Here is a 22,906-nt window from a genome sequence, read left to right as displayed (position 1 = left end):
GACTCACCGTTACTGTGTTGGCTGTGAGTGCAGGAACGTTGCTGTCATTCACGGGCTGTTCACTCTGCGTGTGTGTCGGCGTGTACAGCGTCAGGGCGTGTTCGGCAACCGTGTTTGGTCCTGTGAAGTCAGTTGGGGGGTGAGTGTGGGGTGTGGCATACTCAGCGGGCATCCCATTCTGTGGTGGAGGAGGGTACTGGGCCGGAGGAAAGGGTTGAGCCATTGCTTCAGGGGGAGCTGGGGCCTCTTGATTACCCTGCAAAAGAAAGGAGGATGGAAATTAAGAACAAAAGGAATGTATTTATTTGCACAGTTCAGTGGTTTACATTGTTCAAAGGACTGTGGTACCTCAAATTTCGAATATCCAAATGTTTGTACAGTTAGAATTCTACAAAAGGGTTCTGTAAAGTGTACCTCAGTTCAGCCAGTTTTAAATCTAAACTCGAAACAGTAGACTCCAGACCACCAAAAAGTATTAGCCTACCACTAAAGCACTACAGAAGAAGAAAACTTCAAACTACCCTAATGTAATGAATAACAAGTGTCCCACAGTGCAGACTATTTCAGTGCCATGCAAACTAAAGATGATGCAATGTTGAGCCAGGAGTTGACTAATGAGGGTGAGTGGCGCATACTGAAGATTGTGAAGCTGAATACTGCGATTGACGGCAAGCGTTAGCTAATAGCGCTAGCTGCTAACTACTGTAAATATCTGCTGACTGTCTGCAATAGTTACTAGCTATCAAAGGTTTTTGATTATACTCATTTGCAGCATGTTCATTTGGAATGGAGATAACAACTCTTCCCTATTGTTCTTTTTATTTAACGAAAATTAAATTTGATATCAGGAAACCTCTTTCCATAAAAAAAAGCACTAGTAAAAACTCTTCTTCTTTTTTTTAAATAATAAAACTGAGATTTGGTATTTGAGTGTTGTACTACCAAACCATAAACCTCTTTTCAAATAAATGTACTATAATCATAATAATCGTACTATAATCATACTGTAATCATAAATACAAACTCTAGATAAATTGGAATACATTTGGATATATTTTGATAAGTTAACTCAAATTTGAAGTCTTACTTGCCAAATGGATAACTGAATGACAATGCTCTGAGCCCAACAATTTATTTAGTTTTTGGTTTTTTTTAATTATCAAGTAAGTTTTTTACAGTGTGGGTGTGTATGGTGTGTGTTTGTTTTTTTTACATACCACACTTCCTGAGCACTAGTTTTTTTCCAAGTAAATATTACTCTTTTTTTCCCTCTTTTTTTTTTTAATAGTGTACACCTCTCGTGATCGACTTGGGAGCAGTCCACGGTCTACCAATCGTGGTAACAACATGGTGCACTCCGCCTCCTATTGGTGCCGCAATGAAAACTAGACATTTTCATGAATTTATAACCCACCCCCGCCACCCCCCCGGACACCTAGACAGGATGTAAATAAGTGAACATGTTCGGGCAAAAGGAGACGTTTAGTCAATCTCATGAGAAATGATGAACATTCAAAACATTTTTTTGATTAAAATCTGAAGGTTGAAATGTTTCCATGACAAATTTGCTTGTGTTTTATCTTCATATTTTTCACTTGCTTTAGTAATGTGACCTCTTATTCTGTCTCTGATGGATATCATGCTCTTTCACCCCTGTCCAGGCTCTCCTTCTAATTTACATGCCTGCCTTATAATAATTTTCTCCAACCAATGATGATGAATCCATCTGACATATGAGCAGGCCACCATTCTTCCGCACTGCTTCAAATCTTAATGGAATATGGCTTAAATATGTAATAATCAATCTCAGCAACTTTTTGAGGAAGGATGATGCTTTGACCTTAGCCGTTTTCAAAGGTTTCCACAATCAATAACAGTATTGAAGTTGGCCATTCTCATGCATAGCGATTGATGGCATCGAGCATAACAAAGCAGTTTGCCGATGGCTCGCAGACTGTTGCGTTGTTGGATCTGGCTGGGAGTCACCATTGAGTCCGCAGGCAGAGAAGCATTATGCTCAAATTAGGGTTTACTTCGGCTGGTACAAATGAAGAACAAAAAACAACTGGCCGGCAGCAAGACGGAGGCAAACACCGATAATCAAATGGGACACTTCTTATATGTGGTAGATTTAGGTGCAAGCGTCCATCTATTATCTCCTATACTGCTGAGCCTCTGCAGGGTCTGTCACAGTGTGTGAAGCGGGCGATGCTTTGTAATGTGTATTTCTACCCGCTGCTATTTTTTCAAGCATAAATAACACCATGAGCCTATATCTTGTTATGCTTATAATGGCAATGATTAACTCACTGACACTAAAAGTTCACGAAAAATCTCCATTGTCAGTTCAAACTCTCTAGATACACTATTTATCGTTAATTACTGATGATATATATATATATATATATATATATATATATATATATATATATATGTATATATATATATATATATATATATCATTATCTATCAAAAACAAACCAATCTAGCTAATGTGCAGTTAATGTATAGAGAAAGGCACATTAACACATTAAGTCGCATTAGTACTAAAAGAATACATCAGTTAAGCAGGCCTATAAGCAAAAAGTACATTTGATGTTAAATTATTCAAAAGTGTAAAACAGATAACATCTGAGATTGCGAAATAAAAGTTCATGCCAAATGCTAGAAATGCTATTGAAAAGCATTTGTCACTGAATGTGTCAAAGGAAGTGGATGGTGATCATGATTGGTGTAATTATTGATGAGGTCAAAATGTATATATTGATCTTTAGAAAAAAAAAAAACATAATACCCATGAAAAGAATTGAGCTCATCTTAGAATTTACAGGATAACACAACTTCTCCATTTTGTTCCCTTTTATATCAGTCGCTTAGATTTCCCTTCCCTTGCTAATCTCTATGCAGTCGATACAGGGTTGGAGTTGTGCCCTGAGGCAAGTCAGCTTAACTCAAACAAGGAACCCTATCAATAAGCTTTCTTACCTTACAGCATCTGACCTGCAGCTAAAATATGGCCCCTCTTGATCACTAATAGAGACAAACATATAAACATGCAGTTTCATGGTTCTAGCTGTGAAGGCTACAAAAACCACTAAAGAAGGGAAGTACCCTAAAGAATTGTTGGTTATTAACTCATAATGTAATAATTTGCTAAGACCTAAGAAACAATAAGTCAGTTAAAGAACAAATAATGGCACAAGGTATCTCATGCTTACTCAATAATGTGCCCACATTTAGCTGATATATGCTGTTACAATTATCAGTTATGAAAATACAGTGTTTATTTAGTTACCTTGAAAAACTAACTTCAGTATTTTATTGTTTGCTTTAAAAAAAAAGTTATATCACAAGTTACTTTAATAGTTACAATTAAGCACAGTTCACACTGCTTAACATAAAAATGACGCCCATTTTTACCACTTTTGGTTTAGTTAATCTTTAAATGACAACATTTCTGACTTAGTCAAATTATTATTATTTTTATTTAAAAAAGTCTCTGTATCGTTTAACATATAAAACACCATTACATATAAAACAAAAGCAGTCTGTTTTGACATATTTACTAATTAATGCTATAATAGCAAAATGACACTTGTGATGTAAATTGTTTATAAATATATTGATTACATTTGTTGACTTTCTCTTTAAGCTTGAATGCATACTATGCTGCGATCCATGTTACATATTTTTTCATCTGACATCGTGTTATTGAAGCTAGACAACACTGTCGCTAGCACAGTGTGCAACAAACCTTAATATTTTCATTTTTCAGCTAACACAAACTCAAAATAGTGACTGTATTTCCAGCATCAAAACACGAATATGTCTCCTTCCTCAGTCGTTTAATGTGGTAAAGTATAAACTCATGAGTCGTCAACACATTGACAACATGACACAGTGCTCCCACAATGCGTCACTATATGTTCATTCTGTAAATACCAGTGATTTTTTATTATATATATATATATATTAGTGCATATATATATTAGTGCTATCAAAGTTAAAGCGTTAACTAATAATAATTAACCCAAAAAACTTAAAAAATAATCGTGTATTAACGCAGATTATTCACACTATTAATTTTGACCGCAGATGATCCTATAGCTGACAGCGGATGGTTACATTGAAGCTAGCACAGGTTGTGTTTGAGCAATAAACATAGCTACATGCATTAAAGCATTTAATAAATGTTTGCGTATGACAATCAGAATATTTCTTCATGTCAAAGAATTGGGGTAATTTTTTTTGCATTTTAAATTATGCAAGTAACTAACTGATTATAAAAAAAAAAGAGAAGGATGAGTGTGTGCAGTTGATAAATAAATAACAGACATCCTCATAACATTAAATGTCTAAAAAATGTACACATAGCAGGTGCTCTTTAAATTTGACGGGCAAGAAATGTTGATAAAAAAGCCTTTTTAATTAAGCGATTAATCGTGATTCATCAAAATTCTAAGATGTGATTAATCTGATTCAAAAATGTAATCGTTTGACAACTCTAATATATATATATATATATATATATGTGTGTGTGTGTGTGTGTGTGCTTCTCACTATGTGGGAAGCGGTTTTGCTCAGCTGGCGTTTGAGGCAGAACATACACAGTAAGAAAAGAGGCAGTGTGAGGGAGAGATAGTGTTAGAGACGCTGAACTTCCATCATCCATCAAAGTGACTGAGACGCTGACACATTGAGACATTCGAAGATCCTTGTCAACAAATTGTGCTGGTAAATGATTTCTCCTATCAGCTCCATCATGCTATCCACCCTTCTCCCTCTCCCTCATTCCCTCCGTCCATCCTTCCATCTATCTGTTCACATCATCGAGCCCCTTTTTCCATCCTTTTCCCTCATCGACTTGATTTCTCCTCAGCTCAGTAGAGCGCTGCGCACGAAATCTGGTTGGACTTGAGCGCCACATTAGAGACATGCATGTCATATGTCTCTCTGTCGATTTCCTTCGCATGTGTACAGCCATGCATAGCTTATAAGAAAGCAATATTTCAGTCAAGCTTATGTCAATTCAAGCAACCATGGATGAAAACAGGAACTAATAGTCAAAGCGCGGCTGTAAATTTCAAATAGCATAGTTTTCTGGCAAAATTTGTATGCCATTTATTAATTCTATCAATTCAGTCTGAAACATTTCCATGCTTGCAATTTAATAAAGAGGTAGGAGGTAATATATTATCACAATTGATAGCTACATAAACTTGCCAGAAAATACTATACAGCTAAATTTCATTGAGCATCAGAACATGGCAGACAACAATTTCAGCTATTTCAGAAAACAAATACACTCCCTTATCTTAGTAAGGACACATCTGAACAATTTGCTTTTTATACACATTTACCAGCCCGGAGACACTGAGTCGCGCAACAATTTTCAGAATGTGACACTCTTCTCAGTCCTCCCTCCATTCATCCATTTTCTATACCACTTATCCTGTGCAGTCCCTGGGAGACTTGAGTCTATTACAGCTGATTTAGGGCGATAGGTAGGGTGCACCCTGGACACAGAGTTGGCAAATAGAGACAGACAAGCGTTCACATTCAGACCTATGCCCAAATTGGGGTCTCCAGTTAATCTAACATTCATGTTCTTGACTGTGGGAGGAAGTCGGAGTACTTAGAGTCAAGATCACTCAGCGGCTCCTAGAGATGCTAGTGGTTTATCCCACTGCATTTATTATAGGAACAATGGCTGAGCTTCAACAATATGTAGTTATTCAATAGAAAGTATAAATATATCAGCGCTGCTATGTGAAAAAAAATGTATGTAATTATTTTTCACTTTTTACATTTTGGGGATATCTGCATTCAGTTTCATCCCAAAAACATAATGATACAAAATATGACAAAAATGAACATAATTGTTTTTCACATAGCAGCGACAAAATACACAGACAGTCCCTCCTGAATTATTGTTGTTATTCTTATACGCATCTTGTACTTATAGACTGTTAAAAGTTGCATTGAGGCCAATTCCTTTACTTCGATAGCACCTTTTATATGGACCAACACAATTTTTATGTAAGCAAAAGTATTGGAACATGTGAGTGACAGGTGTGTTTTGTTGCCATGGTTTGTCCTATTACACGAATGATTCAAACAGCTATGCTGTATGTCTACACTAGTGGTTCTTAACCTGGGTTCAATCAAACCCCAAGAGTTCGGTGAGTCAGTCTCAGGGGTTCGACAGAGGTCAAGACAAACACCTGACTCAAATGAGAGTTGATGTTACGCCCAACTTGCAACACTACTTGGCCTATCTGTACTGCAGGAAATTTGGTGCACCCGAGTATTTGACTTGTTGCTGTTGGAATGGTACATCGTGTGATTTCTTTATTATTGTAATCACTTCATACTAACTATGTTGAGCAAAAAAAGAAAGTGGTCAGACTAATATGCACAAAATGAATTCACATGTATAACGTAACGTATGGTGTTCCACAAGGTTCAATTCAGGGGCCTCAGCTGTTTTCATCGGATCTGCTGCCCCTGGGTTACATCTTAAGAAAACGGTGGTGGTTGTTTTAAAGTGCTCTATAAATATAGAGTCGAGTTGAGTGATGGGGTCAGCGGCAGTTACCTGTAGCTAGTAAAACTAAAGGTGACAACAGTCATTGACAACAGTAACATTAGCCCATGAAACAATTGTTAGTCATGTCAACAACCCCCAGAGGGTGAGTTTGAAGGTCATGAACATGAACAAATTATGCTACACTAGCAAATACAAACCAGTCATTAGGTAGACCAGGCTGGAATTTGCACAAAAAAAAAAAAAGCACAGAGGCAAGTTTTATGGTCTGATGAGACAAAGATTAACCTTTACCAAAGTGATGGAAAGGCTAATCTGTGAAACATAGTGGAGGTAATGTCATGGCTTGGGTTTGCATGGCTTCTTCTGAAACAGGCTCATTAATCTTCATTTATATAACACATGATGGCAGCAGCAACATTAAGTCCAAAGTCGACAGAAATATTTTGTCTGCAAATTTATAGAAAACTGATTGTGAGGTCTTTCATCATGCAGCAAAACACACTGCCAAAACAACAAGAAAATCCATCAAGGGAAAAAAGTGGAAGATTTAGCCTGGTCAAGTAAGTGGCCTGTAAATATACATATACTGCATATAGAATGGAATGCTATTTATATAGCACTTTTTTAGCTATGGTGCCCAAAGCACTTTGCAAAGCCTCACATCCACCCATTCACACACCAGTGGTTGGCTGCTGCCACGCAGGGAGCAAATCAGGGTTCAGTGTCTTGCTGAAGGACACTTTGACGCAATATAATTTCAAAAGTGTGCAGGCAAACTGAGGCTGTTCATCCTGCTTTTAAAAACGACTCTGTAAATTTTATTGCTGTTTGTCACCTGCTCGTTATGTGGAATCATATTCAAGCCTGGAAAACAGAACTGAAATGTCCCTTGTGCCCTTCATATTTTGCACCATTTAGTCATTTACAAAGTAAGTAAGTTTTGAGATGAGTGAGACTTTGAAGCAATTCTACTTCTGCTTATCTTACAAGTTTCAAAGCATCAGAAAGGTATTTTTTCCCTGAAAAGCCTCCTTTTGAAAAACACCAATTAGATTGTGTAAATGGGTGGATGGATTAAAACACATTTGTTCATGTTTAGAAAGGCAATGGAATATAATTGTAGCCTTTTACAGGGATATGAACCATAACGTAAAGTAACCATAAGTGGTACTGAAATTGAAATGATCAAATGCCCCACACACAGTAAGGCAATAAAATGAAGGCAATGATTTCTCCCAGCCAATCAGGAAAGAATGTGAACGGTACTGGTATTATGAAAATTTTCCAATTAGAACGGCATGGTGGCGTGTGCAGGTGGCAGATGTTTTGGAGTTTGCATATTATCCTCTTTTTAAAGGGTTCTGTGGTTTCCAATAATAATAATAATAATAATAATAATAATAATAATAATAATAATAATAATAATAATAATAAAAAATTGATTGAGGACCCTATTGTACGTACATAAGTATGCCATAAGAGAAAATTGTTGTCTATGTGTGTGCGAAGCTGCTCTTTCCCTGTCAGTCAACTGCAATAGATTCAGGCTACACTGAAATGGATGCGAAGCTATGAAAGTGCTAAATGATGGATGGATGGATCATATACTTTTTATTCATTACATTTAAATATATTATAGATGACTCTAAGTACAGTGCTATATAATACAATAATTTCCTGGGGTACATTTTTCATTGCGTGTCCAATAAAGGGATTTCACTGCGAAGCATGTTTCAGTCTGTAATGGTCAACAATGTCATTTTTCAACACAATGACCCCATTTCTACACACAAAGCCAACCTAAATTTGTGTGTAAATTTGCACAGCTCTCAATGAATGGTGACATTTTGCTTGCACTTTCATTTTCTTGACTTTAATGCATGTGAGCATATTCACAGGTGAGATTTGTCTGTAGTTTTGCTGGTTGCTTGTTTAGCCACAGGGACACAAAGAAGGGTATAATTAATTGATTTAAAAAATATATTAGAAAATTGCCCAATAGAAAATGTTCCTCATGTCCCACCTAAAATGATCCAAGGACCAACATCAGCTTTATGAGGAACAAAAGGTAAGTGAATATAAAGTGTGACAGAAAATTTCCAGGACAGAAAAATAGACAGAATTTTAAATCTAATCTCCCAACCACTTTTCATTCTTCAAAGTAATTGCTCTGGAGTCTGGGATTGAACACACAACCTCAGCGTTGCGAGATGACCGCTCTACCTTTGAGCCACACCACCTCCAAATTAGCATCTGGTTGATCTTCTGGCCTGCATTGAAAGGTAAAACTTGTAGCTCATATTTTATGTTTAGAATGTTGTGAAATCTGACACATAGATGTTTTTCATTTGATTACGAAGAAAAATAGGTGAACTAATTTCAGGATGAATAAACACTTCACACACATACAGTCACCCAGCAGAGGGAGGTTGGGGTGTCTGATATCGATTACCGTCTCTTCAGCTATTTTCCATCATAGCCTGGGGCTTGTCTCCACCCCTACTAACCATTAAACAAGCGCACTGCTGGGTAGAGATGCTGCAAAACACCCCGAGCACCTTGCACACACGAGCACATTCACCCCCACCCTCTGACTTCAGCCCCAAGCTACACGAGTGCGTGCCGGGCGTAATACACCGTCTTTGAATGAAATGTTGCAACAATACTGAGATGGAAAGCGATGTATCAAAATTAAACCTAGATTCGCCGCAGTAAAGCACACATAAAGTAAGCACGCAGAGATCCCGCAGACTACTGCGCAAGCTGGTGTGACACTTTGCCAGTCAGAACACCACAGCTTTATTGTTCCTAGGTGACGGAAAAAAACTAATGACGATTGGGGCTGAGAGCCAGTAAGCCACATTAGCCTAAGCGCTTGAAAGTGACATCATTGCCAAAAGGGATAGCCTGTCAACAGAGTACAAATACATTTTCTTTTAAAACATACTGTCGGTTTGGGATACTTTGCATTGAAAGTGAATGCAAGAGACAGTTTATCAAGGTCTTTCATGTTGACACGCAATATGTCACACTTGTTGTCCTCTCACAACTGTATGCCAGTTTAAATGTTAAGCTGCTTGAAGCTGTGCGAGGCTGATCATGTGATAGCGCTTTCATCAGAAGTGGATGTTAAGGTCTTAGCTTGGCATTCTTGAGTTTGGTATATCTAATGCAGGAGTGTCGGAATGATTTTTGTTGCGGGACACTTTGTAGATACAGTGATACAGTATGACAGTGAAACCAACTAAATGTTTAATTGCCTCATCGTATTATTACATATAAACAAGTTTTGAAACATTGTTCAAGGTACTGTAAGAGGTGAAAAAAAAACCATGTATCAAAATTTCGTATTATTTAATACACATGACAATTTAGCATTCTGGTACAGATTATAACAAGAGTCATGGAAGTGATGTGGCGTGCCGGATCTGGCCCCCGGGTCTGACACCTGTGATCTAATATATTGGCAGGATCACAGAGACACATCATAAAAAATGTGGACAGAACAATATAAATTCTCTTGTCATCATATGCTCTTAATGCAATTATCATCATCGGGTTTTGCACGACTTTAATCGACACTAATGTGATGCAAGTCAATTAGATGTTTTTCAGTTATTATTTCAGTGCAGAACTATATATTTTTTTTAAATCCTAGGAGAGTAGTACTTTGCAAAAATGTATATTCATTAACAATGGGCAGCTCTTGGCGCTTAAGAGCATGGATGGGGGCTGGGTGATTGCATTTCCATCCAGCACAAAAAAATAAATAAAAAATCATCTCACTTGCTGTGCTTGCCACTGGGACAGCCCGTAATGTTTGCATAACTTGACCAAACGGGGAAACCTGTCCTTATTCTGAGCCCACCTCAGCATCGGGTATAGTGTAGTGCATGATGGGAATTAGCAGTGTTTGCCAATAATCACGGACCTCTTTGTGTGCAGTGAAATAATTCCTTGCTTTCCTTCCACAAATTATACAAAATTCTACTGTAGCCTGCCTTTTATCCGTGTCTCTGAACTGTAAAAAAACACAACTTGTATTTTTTTTTAAGGTGAAACAACTTTAAAATATTTAAATATACATTTGTGTCAACAATGTTACCACAAAAAAACAAACAACAACTGTTTGCTCCAAAACAATTTGCTGAGTTGTTTTTACTTTTATCTTATTTAGGGGATTCTTTTGGTAAAATTGTTCTAACATTTTGGTGACATTTGGGGGACTCTTATTTCTTTAACAACAAAACTAATACTTAACTAAAACTGAAAACAAAAACTAAAACAAATATATATCTTGTTGAATAGCCCAACTAGCCTTGAAAATTTTAGTTCACCCAACTTCTTTTTTTTTAACAATGTGCTTACTTCACACCACACTCAGAAATTGAAGACAATAAAAAATGAGAAAACAAAAAAACAAGTGATTATGGCTCGTCGATGTCAAGCTGTAAACGTCATTGTGGAGTAGTAAATCCATTACTTGAATAGTCTGAACAACCTCTACCATCAAGAATATAAAAGGTATGGTCATATTTACTCATTACCAAAAATGTATTATATTAATTAATGGTTACTTTATTTACTTTATTTATTTTAGTGAAAAATAAGGGTGGGTGTATATATATATATATATATATATATATATACACACACACCCACACACACACACACCCTTTATGCTCTAGCAGACTGCAGTATTTTGCCGTATGCAGCTCGAGGAACTTGCCGCTTTAGGGGTTGATTAATATTGATGTGCACTGCAGAGAGCCCGAAAAGAGGACAGAGGCAACATAAAAAGAGGGTGGGGGGTGATGAAGATAGGGAGGATGTAACGCCCAAATACTGTCGACATTTTGTCAGTAGACAAAAAGTAATTGAGGCTTCGATGCTTTCACTTAAGTGAGCTTGCTGGTCTCGAAAGCATGCTGAGATATAAACCGGCTGACACTGAACATCACCTTTAAAGAATAAAGTGGAGACAAATGGGTCCTTTAACCTCTAAGCCATATACATATATTTTAATTTATTTAGGAGAATCAATTAATCACATGAATCAAACAACAATTCTGACTTTCATTCATATTCTTTTGATTACCCAGGTAGAAAAGAAAAAAAAACTTAAAAACTTTGCAAAAATGGTTTGCCACTTTCTTCCCCAGCTTCCAGTGCACAAAGCAAGGTCCATGAAGGCATGGTTGAATGAGTTTTGTGTGGAAGAACTTGAGAGCTCTTATCTCAGCCCCATCAAATGCCTTTGGAATGAACTTTAACAGAGATTTATAGCCAGCCACTTCTCATCTAGCATCAGTATGAAATCGTGTTGAAAGTCTTCCCAAAAGAAAGAAAACTGTTATGTCTATAAGCAGAGAAAATATTACATCATTTTTTAATTCGATATCTTTTGTTTATAAATGCTTTTAAATGTGGTCAATATACATTATTTTAGTAATTTTAATAATTTACTTGAGACTGTCTTCAGATATTCTGTTCGTAAATTATTTGAAGGTGTCGTGCTTTTGGTTGTGTGAAGAACATTGAGTTTACTTGGGAATGAAATGTGCTATATAAATAAAGTCGGCTTGTCTTGTCTTGCCTTCATCAATTGTGAGTTATCATAACTCGCAATGTCTTCGAATCTCACTCTAAGTCATATTGCATAAGATCCAGTATCCCATGACCCTATACTAGATAATTTGCATAGCTCACAGGCAAGCAGTTACAAGTTAAAGAAGTCAGTCCAGGAAATGCATTAAAATACAGTTTCAAAAAATGTACAACTTTATATTAAGCCAACAATTCCTGCCCCTCAAACAACCACTCTTGCCACTCACGGGTCATGATTTGATTGGCTTACGTCACTGACGGTGTAGTGGTTCACTCATTTGACATCTGTGTAGGCAGCATGGGGTCAGTTCCTACTCAGTGACAGTGTGAATGTGATTTTAAGAAGAAAAATTTTGTCCGTGTCAATATCAACATAAGGTGCCTCTGACATGTTTCTACTGTATTTCACCACCCAAATCTGATTGAACGTAACATTATTTTTCAGTAAATGTTATGTTGTTAGCAGGGTTATATTGTCCAGCGCCTGCTTTCTAACTGCAAGTTGGCAATGTGTATTTTGCATGCAAAACAGGGTGGGCAATGACAGTGAGGACATTTTTGGCTAATGTTTGAATTTTACGAGCACATGGTGGACATTCACTTAACATGATTTCATTAGCAATTCTGTGCTTGTTTAATAAATATACCTCATATTTCTCGTAGTTTTTAACTCTAAAGATATTTCACTATGACAGAGGACACGTTAGAGGAGACAGCATTCATCTTCACACATAACATAATGAAAATTACGAATAACAGCTACTCTGAAAATATTCACTGTTTCAGTACAGAAGGATGGAACTGCCAATGTTAACAGTTTTGACTGGGCTACGTTTGAATGCACTACAAAAGTGGTTCAAACGTCTTGGTAAAATCATTCGAAGGTTTTGATGAAGTTGTTCGAACATATTGTTAAAAAATAGGCTAAAATGCTAACAACATTCAATTGACTTGCACATGCACAATTGTGATCTACAGCCACTTCACAGGTGGACAGAACAAAGCTCATCAACTGTAAAAATACTGTATTTTCTTTACTCAATTTTCACGTTGTGACATTATGGGGGAAAAAAGTAATGTTCTTAACAGTTAGTCGACGTTTAACCAATATGTGCAAACGACTTTATCAATACGTTTAAACAAGTTTACCAAAATGTTCGAACAACTTTACCAAAATGTTGGAATGACTTTATCAAGACGTTTGGACCACTACATTTGCTGTAAGTTTGAACGACCTTAGCAAAACTTTTGAATGACTTCATCAAGACGTTCAAACCAATTTGAAGTATGCTCGAACGACTTTATCAAAAAGTTGGAACGACTTTATCAAGACGTTTGGATCGCAAAATTTGCAGTACGTTCACCTTCAAACGACTTTAACAAAACTTTAAAACTACGTTAGGAAGGCATCCGAACCACTTTGCAGTACATTCAAACAACTTTACCAAAATGTGCGAGCGACTACTAAAACATTTGCTATAAGTTGGAACGACCTTAGCAAAACTTTTGAATGACTTCATCAAGACGTTCAAACCACTTTGAAGTACGCTTGCACGGCTTTGCCAAAATGTTTGAACGACTTTATCAAAACGTTGGAATGACTTTATCAAGACGTTTGGACCGCAAAATTTGCAGTACGTTCACCTTCAAACAACTTTAACAAAACTTTAAAACTACGTTAGCAAGGCATCCAAACCACTTTGCAGTACATTCAAACAACTTTACCAAAATGTGCAAACGACTACCAAAACGTTTGAATGACTATATCAAGACGTTCAAACCATTTTACCAAAATGTTTGAACAACATTACCAAAACATAGGAACGACTTTCTCAAGATGTTCGGACCGCTTAACGCAGTACGTTCACACGACTTTATAAAAACGTTCGATTGACTACCAAAACTTTCAAGAAACTTTATCAAGACGTTCAAACCACTTTGCAGTACGTTCGAACGACATAGCCCAGTCAAAGTTATTTAATCTCCATTGGCATTTCCACGCTTTCATAGTTTCAACCTCCCCTGAAGAAAGACAACATGCTCATTTGTAATGTCACTGAAAACAACACAAAAAGGTGCAATAAACACATAATGACAAGGAGGTCTGCAATTTTAGGGACACGCAAAATGACCATGAAATTAGAATATACATGATCAAAGGGACATTTTATCATTTTATCATTTATCATTTAATATTTATTATTTAATAACTTGCTGTGGACAATCACAATTTGGCCACTTTTAATAAGCCCTCAGAATTTCTTCATTCTGCAATATTTTCATAAAGATAGAGTGATTCTGATGATAAACCATTATTACATTAAGGTTATTACATCAGGAATATGCAGTGGACTTGTAATACTTTTATAGAACAAATAAAACAACATCCTGAACACTTATATTATTCCTGTGGTGAACAGTTGTTGTAAAAGTGGTAATTAGTTAAGACATTAGTGCCTTTTATTAAAAGAGAAGTAGTGAGGATAAATATTCCATAGCTGAAAAAAATGTTGCTCACTGTTTTCCTGGGTTGACTAATACTCATCAAAACACTACTCTTTTTTCCTGCATCATGATAATCATCAAAATAATAATCAGTGCCCGCATAAAGTTACCACCTTTAGTCTGCTAGTATATGAATGAGTGAGTTGTGTATGAGCGTGTCTCCCACACAACTCCGACAGAGAGGCAACGGAATCTAATTTAACACTTGACTGAACAGAGATTGGACGACACTCCCAGTCCCTCACCGGCCAAGCGGGGACACTCCACAAGCAAACCTCCGTTTGTGTGTATGCGCGAGTGTGTCATGATCGCTTCAGAACAAGAAAGCCGGCGAGAGAGAAAGTGAGAGAGTAAATGGGCGAGAGAGAAATCATGTTCATGAAGGAGTAGAGCGATGAGGCTGGTGGTGTGGAGAGACTGTTTAGAATTCATTTTGATGCAGGACCACTGGCTGCCAACTCCCCCTCGGCCTTTCAACATGATATTCACTAACGCATGTAACAATGACAAACATGTAAATCTGCGCGTGTGCCCGAGTCGATCACAACCAGACACAAAGTCAAATACAACGCTGGTGTCACCTGATGGAAAATACTTTGGGGCTTTTAATGTGTGTAAAAAGGGGCATTAGACATAACGATACATTGCAAAACTATTTTGGCGCACCTCATTTTTGTCACACTCCCACTTTTACAATAAGGATTTCATGTAATTTACAAACGAGCAAGAACAATGTGTATGTTAAAAATATAGAAGAACCCTTCTTCAATCAGAAGACTCTGCACCCACACAGTCATGCACAGAGACTTTGCCCTCTGTGTGAAATAAAGGGAACCACTGCAAGTCACGAAGGGTATCATGATCAGAGATAACAGCAAGTAGATAACTACTAGCAGTTTGCAGCTTCCCTTTGGGACTCCATGAGATATCATCAGCCTCTCTGAGCCAGCCATCTCATCTCTGTAATGACTGGCCTCATTCTGTTTAGATCTATGTCCTGCACACACTCGCTGGCAAATTGAAACGATTAGGGATTTGTTTGCATACGGACGATATGGTTATCTGTGTGTGCGCCTCTAGTGTATGTGTATATATATATATATATGCGTGTGTGTATATATATTAGCGGTGTCCAAATTTGTGCGTTCATTTTGAGTTATTTGAGATATTTTAAAGTTCCCTTAACGTCACAGTTTTTTTTAGCTTGTACTGGGGGAATTCCAGTCGCAATGCAACAGACACGTCCACGTCAAAATTTAGCAGTAATAAATTCAATAATAATGCATATATTTGTGGAGACTGGGGTCAAGTTGTATTTTACAATTTAAAAAATGTGCGTAATTTCACAAGTTACTTCATGTTAAAGATTAGCTCTTAATATCAACATAAAAATGCACTGAGCTGTCACCAGTGTCTCACAATTGCAATTATGCCATCTAGTCACAGAAAAATGACAATCACAATCTTGCTTTTACAGTAGTTTTTTTATTTTAACTAAATTTTATGAATTATTAGTAAATGACTGCATCATTAACTAAGATATATGCATACAATTTTTTTCCACTTTTATATAAAAAAGAGTATGAAACTCAAAAATATTTTATTGTACATTTTATTATACATTTAGAACAGATATAAAATGTGTGATTAATCGTGAGTAAACTATTGAAGTCATGCGATTAATTATGATTACAAAATGTAATCGCCTGACACGCACACACACACACACACACATACTATTGCTGTTTAGCAAATGGAGATATATATATCTCCATTTGCTAAACAGCAATAGTCCCTGAAATCCATTGAGCTAAATAGTGACTTAAGACAGTGGCCAGCTCGGTCAAATGAGTGCTTTGAACCTGGGGCTGTATTGATATTGAATAAGTGCTGATACGTTTGGAAAAGAGAGCAAATGGAAAAATCCAGCCTTCTGAAATCGAAGCAGCCACAGGAGAGGGAGCAGCTAATAAGTCATTTAATTTAATACATAGAAAGGAGGGAGATAAGATGTGTGTGAGACTTGAAACTGCGACTGCTGCAAGCATGTTGCGCTACCGTCGTTGTTTGTTCTGCTGGATTTTGCTGTGTTCAGAATTGCATCAAAACAGTCAATTCATTTTTGCTTAACTGGAAACTATTACAACTCGAGTACAATTACAAATCTCCAAAAATTTGAGTAACAATCAATCAAATTTTGCCATGAGAAGGCTATTGAGAATGAGTGAACCAATCAGCATCCGTTAAAGAGATACAGGTTACATTTTAGGTTAAGCTAATTTTATTACATTTAGGCAACATTTCTGATGGACGCTGGCTTCTTGTCAAACCAGAAGTATGCAATTTATTTTAGCGCCACTTTAGATTATGTCGGTGTTGGTCTGATTGCTTTATTGGTTTGATTGGCTTGTAATGGATGTGACAGACAAATGTCCATCTGATCGTTTTCCAAGTTCTTTGAAAGTTGCCTGCCCATTTCCAACCCGTTTCTACCGATTCCAGATGGTTTCGGAAATGCTATCCATCTGTTGTATCAAGTTAGCCTCAATGTGCATCTCACTTTGATCCAAATGCAATCAGTATGGAATGAATATTGCTAATTATCCTGTGTTGCACGACAACACAGATTGCATACGGTTACAGCAACAACACAAATGTTGGTCTTAAGTTTGTCGTAATTATTTTTTTTTATTTTATCTGACTTAACTTTATTAAACAATGAACTATGACATAGTGGGCTTTACCTGGATAAAATATCAGCTGTAGTTTTGTTGCTAATTATCACAACAGAAATGTGACTTGATATGTAAACTCTTCCCACTTACCAGAGCTTCCCCTTTAATGGAGAGTGGAGCCCTATTGAATGTTTGATGCTTTAAGACTGTTTTATTGTAAAAGAACCAAAGCAAAGTGATAACAACACTGCATAATTCATATCACCGCACTCTGGGGCAGAGAGCGATCAAGACAACAGACCAGACAGGAGAGATGGGTCATGAGAGGAGAGGGACATGACAAAGAGTTGTAAAGACTGGGAGAGACAAAGTGCTCAGAAATTGACAGGGACTACATTACACTTCTTCTACCAAATGAAGAATCTGTGTAAGCATCCAAACACATCAATATCACACAAAATGACACAATCAACAAAGGAACATACAGCATAATTTTTTTCAAAAGTGGCATTTAAAACAGGGCACAAACTTACTCACTTGGATCAAGGCACCAGCTAAGAAGTGCTTTTCTGTCACTTGGATGAATTATATAAGCAAGAATATACAGTATGTCTACTGTACTGTATATCCACATTTTTGTAAATGGTATAGGGCATGACAAAGCAATGGCAAGTATATAAAAAATACGTATATAATTGTTGGCTCAGGATTGAAAAATATTCACTTTAATTGGAAAGACCTTTACTCCTTTTGTGCTTTGTTCTTTTTTTGTATGTGTGTCCCATAATTAAATTTCGAGATGCTAATGATTACCAGTAGTCTATTCTTAAAGCTGCTCTAGTGACATTTTTACCTCTCTATGGACAATTTTATATTTTTAATGGAAAAAGCCAGCATTTCTTTTCATTTCGTTCTCCCCCCCCCCCCAAACATTCTGAGATCATTTTTGAGGATGATCACTCTACATATTACGTTGTATGTACACATTTCTTTAAAAAACACAGTTCCACACCATATTGCATAGACTCCTCGTGTCAGCTTCAGTTTATGTGAGCTCACTTCCCACCACAAAACTGTTACTACAACATTACCGATGTGTGCCTTATTTCTGTTAATACTACTACTACTACTACTACTAATAATAATAATAACCTGTAATTATGCGTGGTATGCCTTGTAGTCAATAACGGAATAGAATACTGGAATGTTTCTACATGTACAACGGTGATTGTATAACGTGTATACAATTATGAATGATAGTATCGCCTGCATCTCCAAGTCTGTTTAATGAACCAAGCCCATTAAGGCCAATTGGATGCACTGATCAATTATCAATTTGTGTGCAAAAAGAGATGGACTGGAACATGTGGCTAATAAACGGATCAATATATAAATTGTTTAATTTGTTTTAGTTTTGTCATTACCTAAGGCCATGCATCACAGATTCGGGCTCGGATGGATGTTGGTAATTAAAAGCATGAGAGCGCTTAAACCTGTGTGTGTATATATATATATATATATATGCCACATTTTTCAGAATACATTTTAAGTAACCCTTTACTTTTTAAAGAAATCCTTCCATCCCTCCATCCTCATATCATGCTATTCCATGTCACCTTCATCCCAAAAGCTCTCCTAAAGTGGACATGTCCAATCTTATAGCAGACATCAAGCTAAGCATAAAAGCAGATGTGTGATTTATGTTATAGTATTTGACTGTATTAAGCAAGATTAGAGTGACTTGATATGAACAAAATCAATGTTGGCGATGAGGTGCCTGTTTGCTTCCCAAGCCTGCTGATGTCAGCTTTCAGCCTCCAACTGAAGGGCCTACAGTTAGAAACCTCCCTATTTATGATAGAATGTATCTGTTTTCGTGCAGGCCAGTGAAATTATAGTACATAAGTATTTATATGTAAGAGCATTTCAAAATTGTAGCCCTACACTTCCCTTTCAGTGATATTGAAAAAGGTTAGCTGTTGTTTACAGTACTAATTTAGTAGTAATTTAAATCCAGAACAATGCTACTTATTTTATTTTGTCTGGATGTGCTTGAGTTGTGTTTCTAATCTTTTATTGGTTTCCATCTTGAATGCAATACGTTCTACATCCTGACTTGATTCATGTTTTCATTTTGTTTGGCCTCACAAGGTTCTTTATTTGATTTGGAGTATAAATTTATTTATTTCCTGGCTGGCTTCCTTTGCCTCATGCCACATATTGCCACGCCATATTGCTTCAAATATGTCATTTTTGTTGACTGCTAATAGAATAAGGCTATGGAATTTTGTATTTTGTGCAACATACGGTATCTACTGATACTACTACTGTATCTACTGTACTGGTGAGGTATTGTGGATGTTTTGTTTTGATGTATCACAATACACTGAGTGTAAAGTGAGTGCAGGCTAATGCCTTTAATGCAGACAGGGCAGAATACCAGACATTTCCTCAATACCCAGCTGGTCCCAAGTCCAAATAATAATAGTATTATTAGTATTATTATTATTATTATTACTACTACTACTACTACTGCTACTACTACTACTAATAATAATAATAATTTATGTTTTCTAAACAAGCTATCTATTTGGATAGTAAACACTGAATAGTAAGCACATATGCAGTACAAGTGAGGAAACAATATACATTGGTGCACGCACACACACACACACTGCACTTCTATATAAAGTGGAAAATGCAGCCAGAGGCCCGTCACAGTAAATAAAAACACAATTTCCCAAAGTGACACTTCCATTCTGTTCAGCTCCCAGTCAACTGCCTGTAATTATTTTAAACATTCACAAATATGCATGCGTGTGTGTTGCTTCCATATACCCAGTCGTCCCTTTCTTCGGAATGGCTGATGGTTTGGTGTAATAAAGGGGGAGATCCCTGTTCAATCTTCACACCATTCCCTTATTTGTATCTCAAAGCCTCAGTCAGACAGGCAGACACTGCACCTGATTTAATTAAGGTCTGCACAACAACGGGCGCAAACTTGACTGCTCACGCAAACGGGAAACTAGAAGATGATCATACCAATCGGGCAAAATGTATTTACACCTGTACATTTATGGCGAGTTGACATGCATGTTGTGTAGTGACATCATGCTCAGTGCGCGAGCCTCGGTCACTCGCTGTCAATATGTTGAAGTAAGCTACGTATGTCGCTCTCTCCTAATTGTCACGGCGATTAAAGTACCGTAATAAAACAAAATGTTACAGTAGATGGCTTTCGTTATGTTGATAAATCCATTGCTGAATATATATTGTGTGATTTTTGGGCTTGCGTTGCAGTCGCTAGGTGATATTTTGGGGCCGTTGTTTGTTGACGGGCTGAGGTAGCATTGCTAACGGCAATTAGCAAACATCCTACTTACATCATTTCTGCCCTATATTAGAACCAGCCAAAAGTGAGGTTACACGCTCAAGACCACTCCACAAGAAGTGGAATCTGCGATATACTCACCTGGCATGTTTTAATAGCTTTTACAGAACTTAATTCAACACGTTTAAAATAATACAAACCCACAGCCAGCCCTTCCTGTAGGCATAAAAATCATGATTACAGCAGATGAGATTTAACAATTCGCTTTAAATTTTTTTATTTTTTTTTAAATGCTGTGTTGAAATCACTGATCTGAATATATGACTGGATAGCCGATAGCCCATACACGCCCGTGCAAGCCATTGAAGTCACAGGGCGGCCATCTTGCTCCTCCCATCTCGCGAGCCGACTACTGTATAAACGATACGGTATTCGTACAGATTAGAGATATACAGATCAAAGGCAGTTAGTATATGGCCGGAAGTCGGGGTGTGGGGTTTGTGGCATGGTGGTCAAAAATGTAGAAAAAGTTTTAAAAAATTTAAATAACAAGTGGACGGTAAGTGCTGCTTTGAATACCCCCATTTTCTTTTATCGCTCAGTTCCTTAGACCCCAATAATATACACCTGTAAATATAATTTAGCATATAATTTATACATATATTTAAGGCAAGTTGTAAAATGTCTGAAGTTCTCTTGTTTATGTTTAACAAATTTAAAACATCATAAATCATGCTGTTTCTACTAAGTACTGTTTAAAATGTTCTCCAATTTCTATACTGTAAATGCATAGGATCGTATGCTGAGAAACGTTTCTTGGGAGGAGCAATATGGCGGCCTTGCGGCTTCAAAAATATTGGCCTATCGGCTATCCAGTCATGTATTCAGATCAGTGGTTGACATACAGTACTTCCTGCTTCGTTCTTCTTTCAAATTTACACTCTCAAACTAAATAAGTGTGCCACCATCTACAGTTCAGAAGTGGAATTACACCTGGTATAAATGAGAGACCAGCAGTTTTGGACAAATGTGCCACCCACCTAAATAAATGAGTTTCAACTTGCACCTTGTGTTGCTTTTCAATATACATGAAACATCAAATATTTAATTGGCAACTTAGTAGCAAGAGACCTATTTGTGGCCTCCATCCATCTTTGTCCGTCTCCTCTATTGCTGTCATCTTGTTCGAAACCTCTTCTGCTGACATGTCCCCGTCTGTCTGCCCTGACTAATGGGGCACCGAATGCCCTAAAGTGCCCTAGGGTCCTCTTATGTATTGAAGCCTAGACATTCCAACACACATATACAAAGTGCATATTTACTCAGCAACACACCCACACGTCTAAAGATGCTTGCCTACTCAAGAATTCCTCTTGGCAAGGTTGTAAGGGGTGGTGTCCCACCTGCTGAATAGCTTGCATAATGTGCTTTGAATAATGTAAATGTTGAATGCTAGAAGGCGTCCAATACAGCTTGTTTCCTTGTCCCAAAAAGGGCAATTTCAGGGTTACACAGTTAAGTGGCTATGTACTATTCAGGCTGAAGATTGTGGGATGGGAGTCCCTGAGGAGTGTCCTCTGATGCATCGTATCCTGCGTCTAAAGCTCGCATTTGTCTGTCAAAAATAGTTTGGATACAAAAAAAGAATCTTTGATTTAAAAAATCTACCTTGGGCTCTCCCTGTTTTTTTCAAGTTTTTTTTTTAACTTTTAAGCCACTATTATGATTACAAACAAACAGGCCTACAGAAGCATTATTTAATCAGTTAAAACTCAGTCAAACCCAAAAACGTAGAAATAAGTTTTTTAATACTGTGACCCGCACTCCCAAAAACGTATTCATACGTTTTGTATGTTTTGTTATGCGAGAGGCTTTGAAGCAATTGTAGTCTGACGGCCAGCAGGTGGCAGCTGAGTATAGGAGAAAATATTACTAGAACTGCTTTTTTTTCATCTTCGTAATATTGTTAAAATTCGTCGCATTTTGTCTGATGGTGATGCAGAAATTACAATTCACGCGTTTGTTACGTCTCGCCTCGACTACTGTAATGTATTACTCTCTGGTCTTCCCATTACTAGGTCTTAAAAGTCTGCAGTTAGTACAAAATGCTGCAGCTACACTTTTGACGCGGACGAGAAAGTTCGATTATATTACCCCGATACTAGCCAACTTGCATTGGCTTCAGGTTTACTTGAGATGCGATGTTAAGGTTTTGTTACTTACATATAAAATATTACA

General features: G+C 37.1%; 1 protein-coding gene across 15 annotated transcripts in view; it reads right to left on the bottom strand.

Annotated features, from left to right (window-relative positions):
• rbfox3a (RNA binding fox-1 homolog 3a) overlaps positions 1 to 22,906 on the bottom strand; it is a 436,944-nt gene that overhangs the window by 77,218 nt on the left and 336,820 nt on the right. For all 15 annotated transcript variants that reach the window (XR_015091657.1, XR_015091658.1, XM_086064234.1 and 12 more), the window contains one exon: positions 8 to 256. Coding sequence is in view for 13 of the 15 variants with exons in the window: in XM_086064234.1 (XP_085920360.1) it covers positions 8 to 256 (249 nt within the window). In the remaining 2 variants the exon portion in view is untranslated. The remainder of the gene's footprint in view (positions 1 to 7; positions 257 to 22,906) is intronic.

Source organism: Leptonotus elevatus, chromosome 20 (assembly GCF_054856555.1).
Source record: "Leptonotus elevatus isolate MCC_2025b chromosome 20, RoL_Lele_1.0, whole genome shotgun sequence".
Classification (NCBI taxonomy): Eukaryota; Metazoa; Chordata; class Actinopteri; order Syngnathiformes; family Syngnathidae; genus Leptonotus; species Leptonotus elevatus.
Note: the sequence above shows the minus strand (reverse complement) of the source record. Positions and strands in the feature narration are given on the sequence as shown.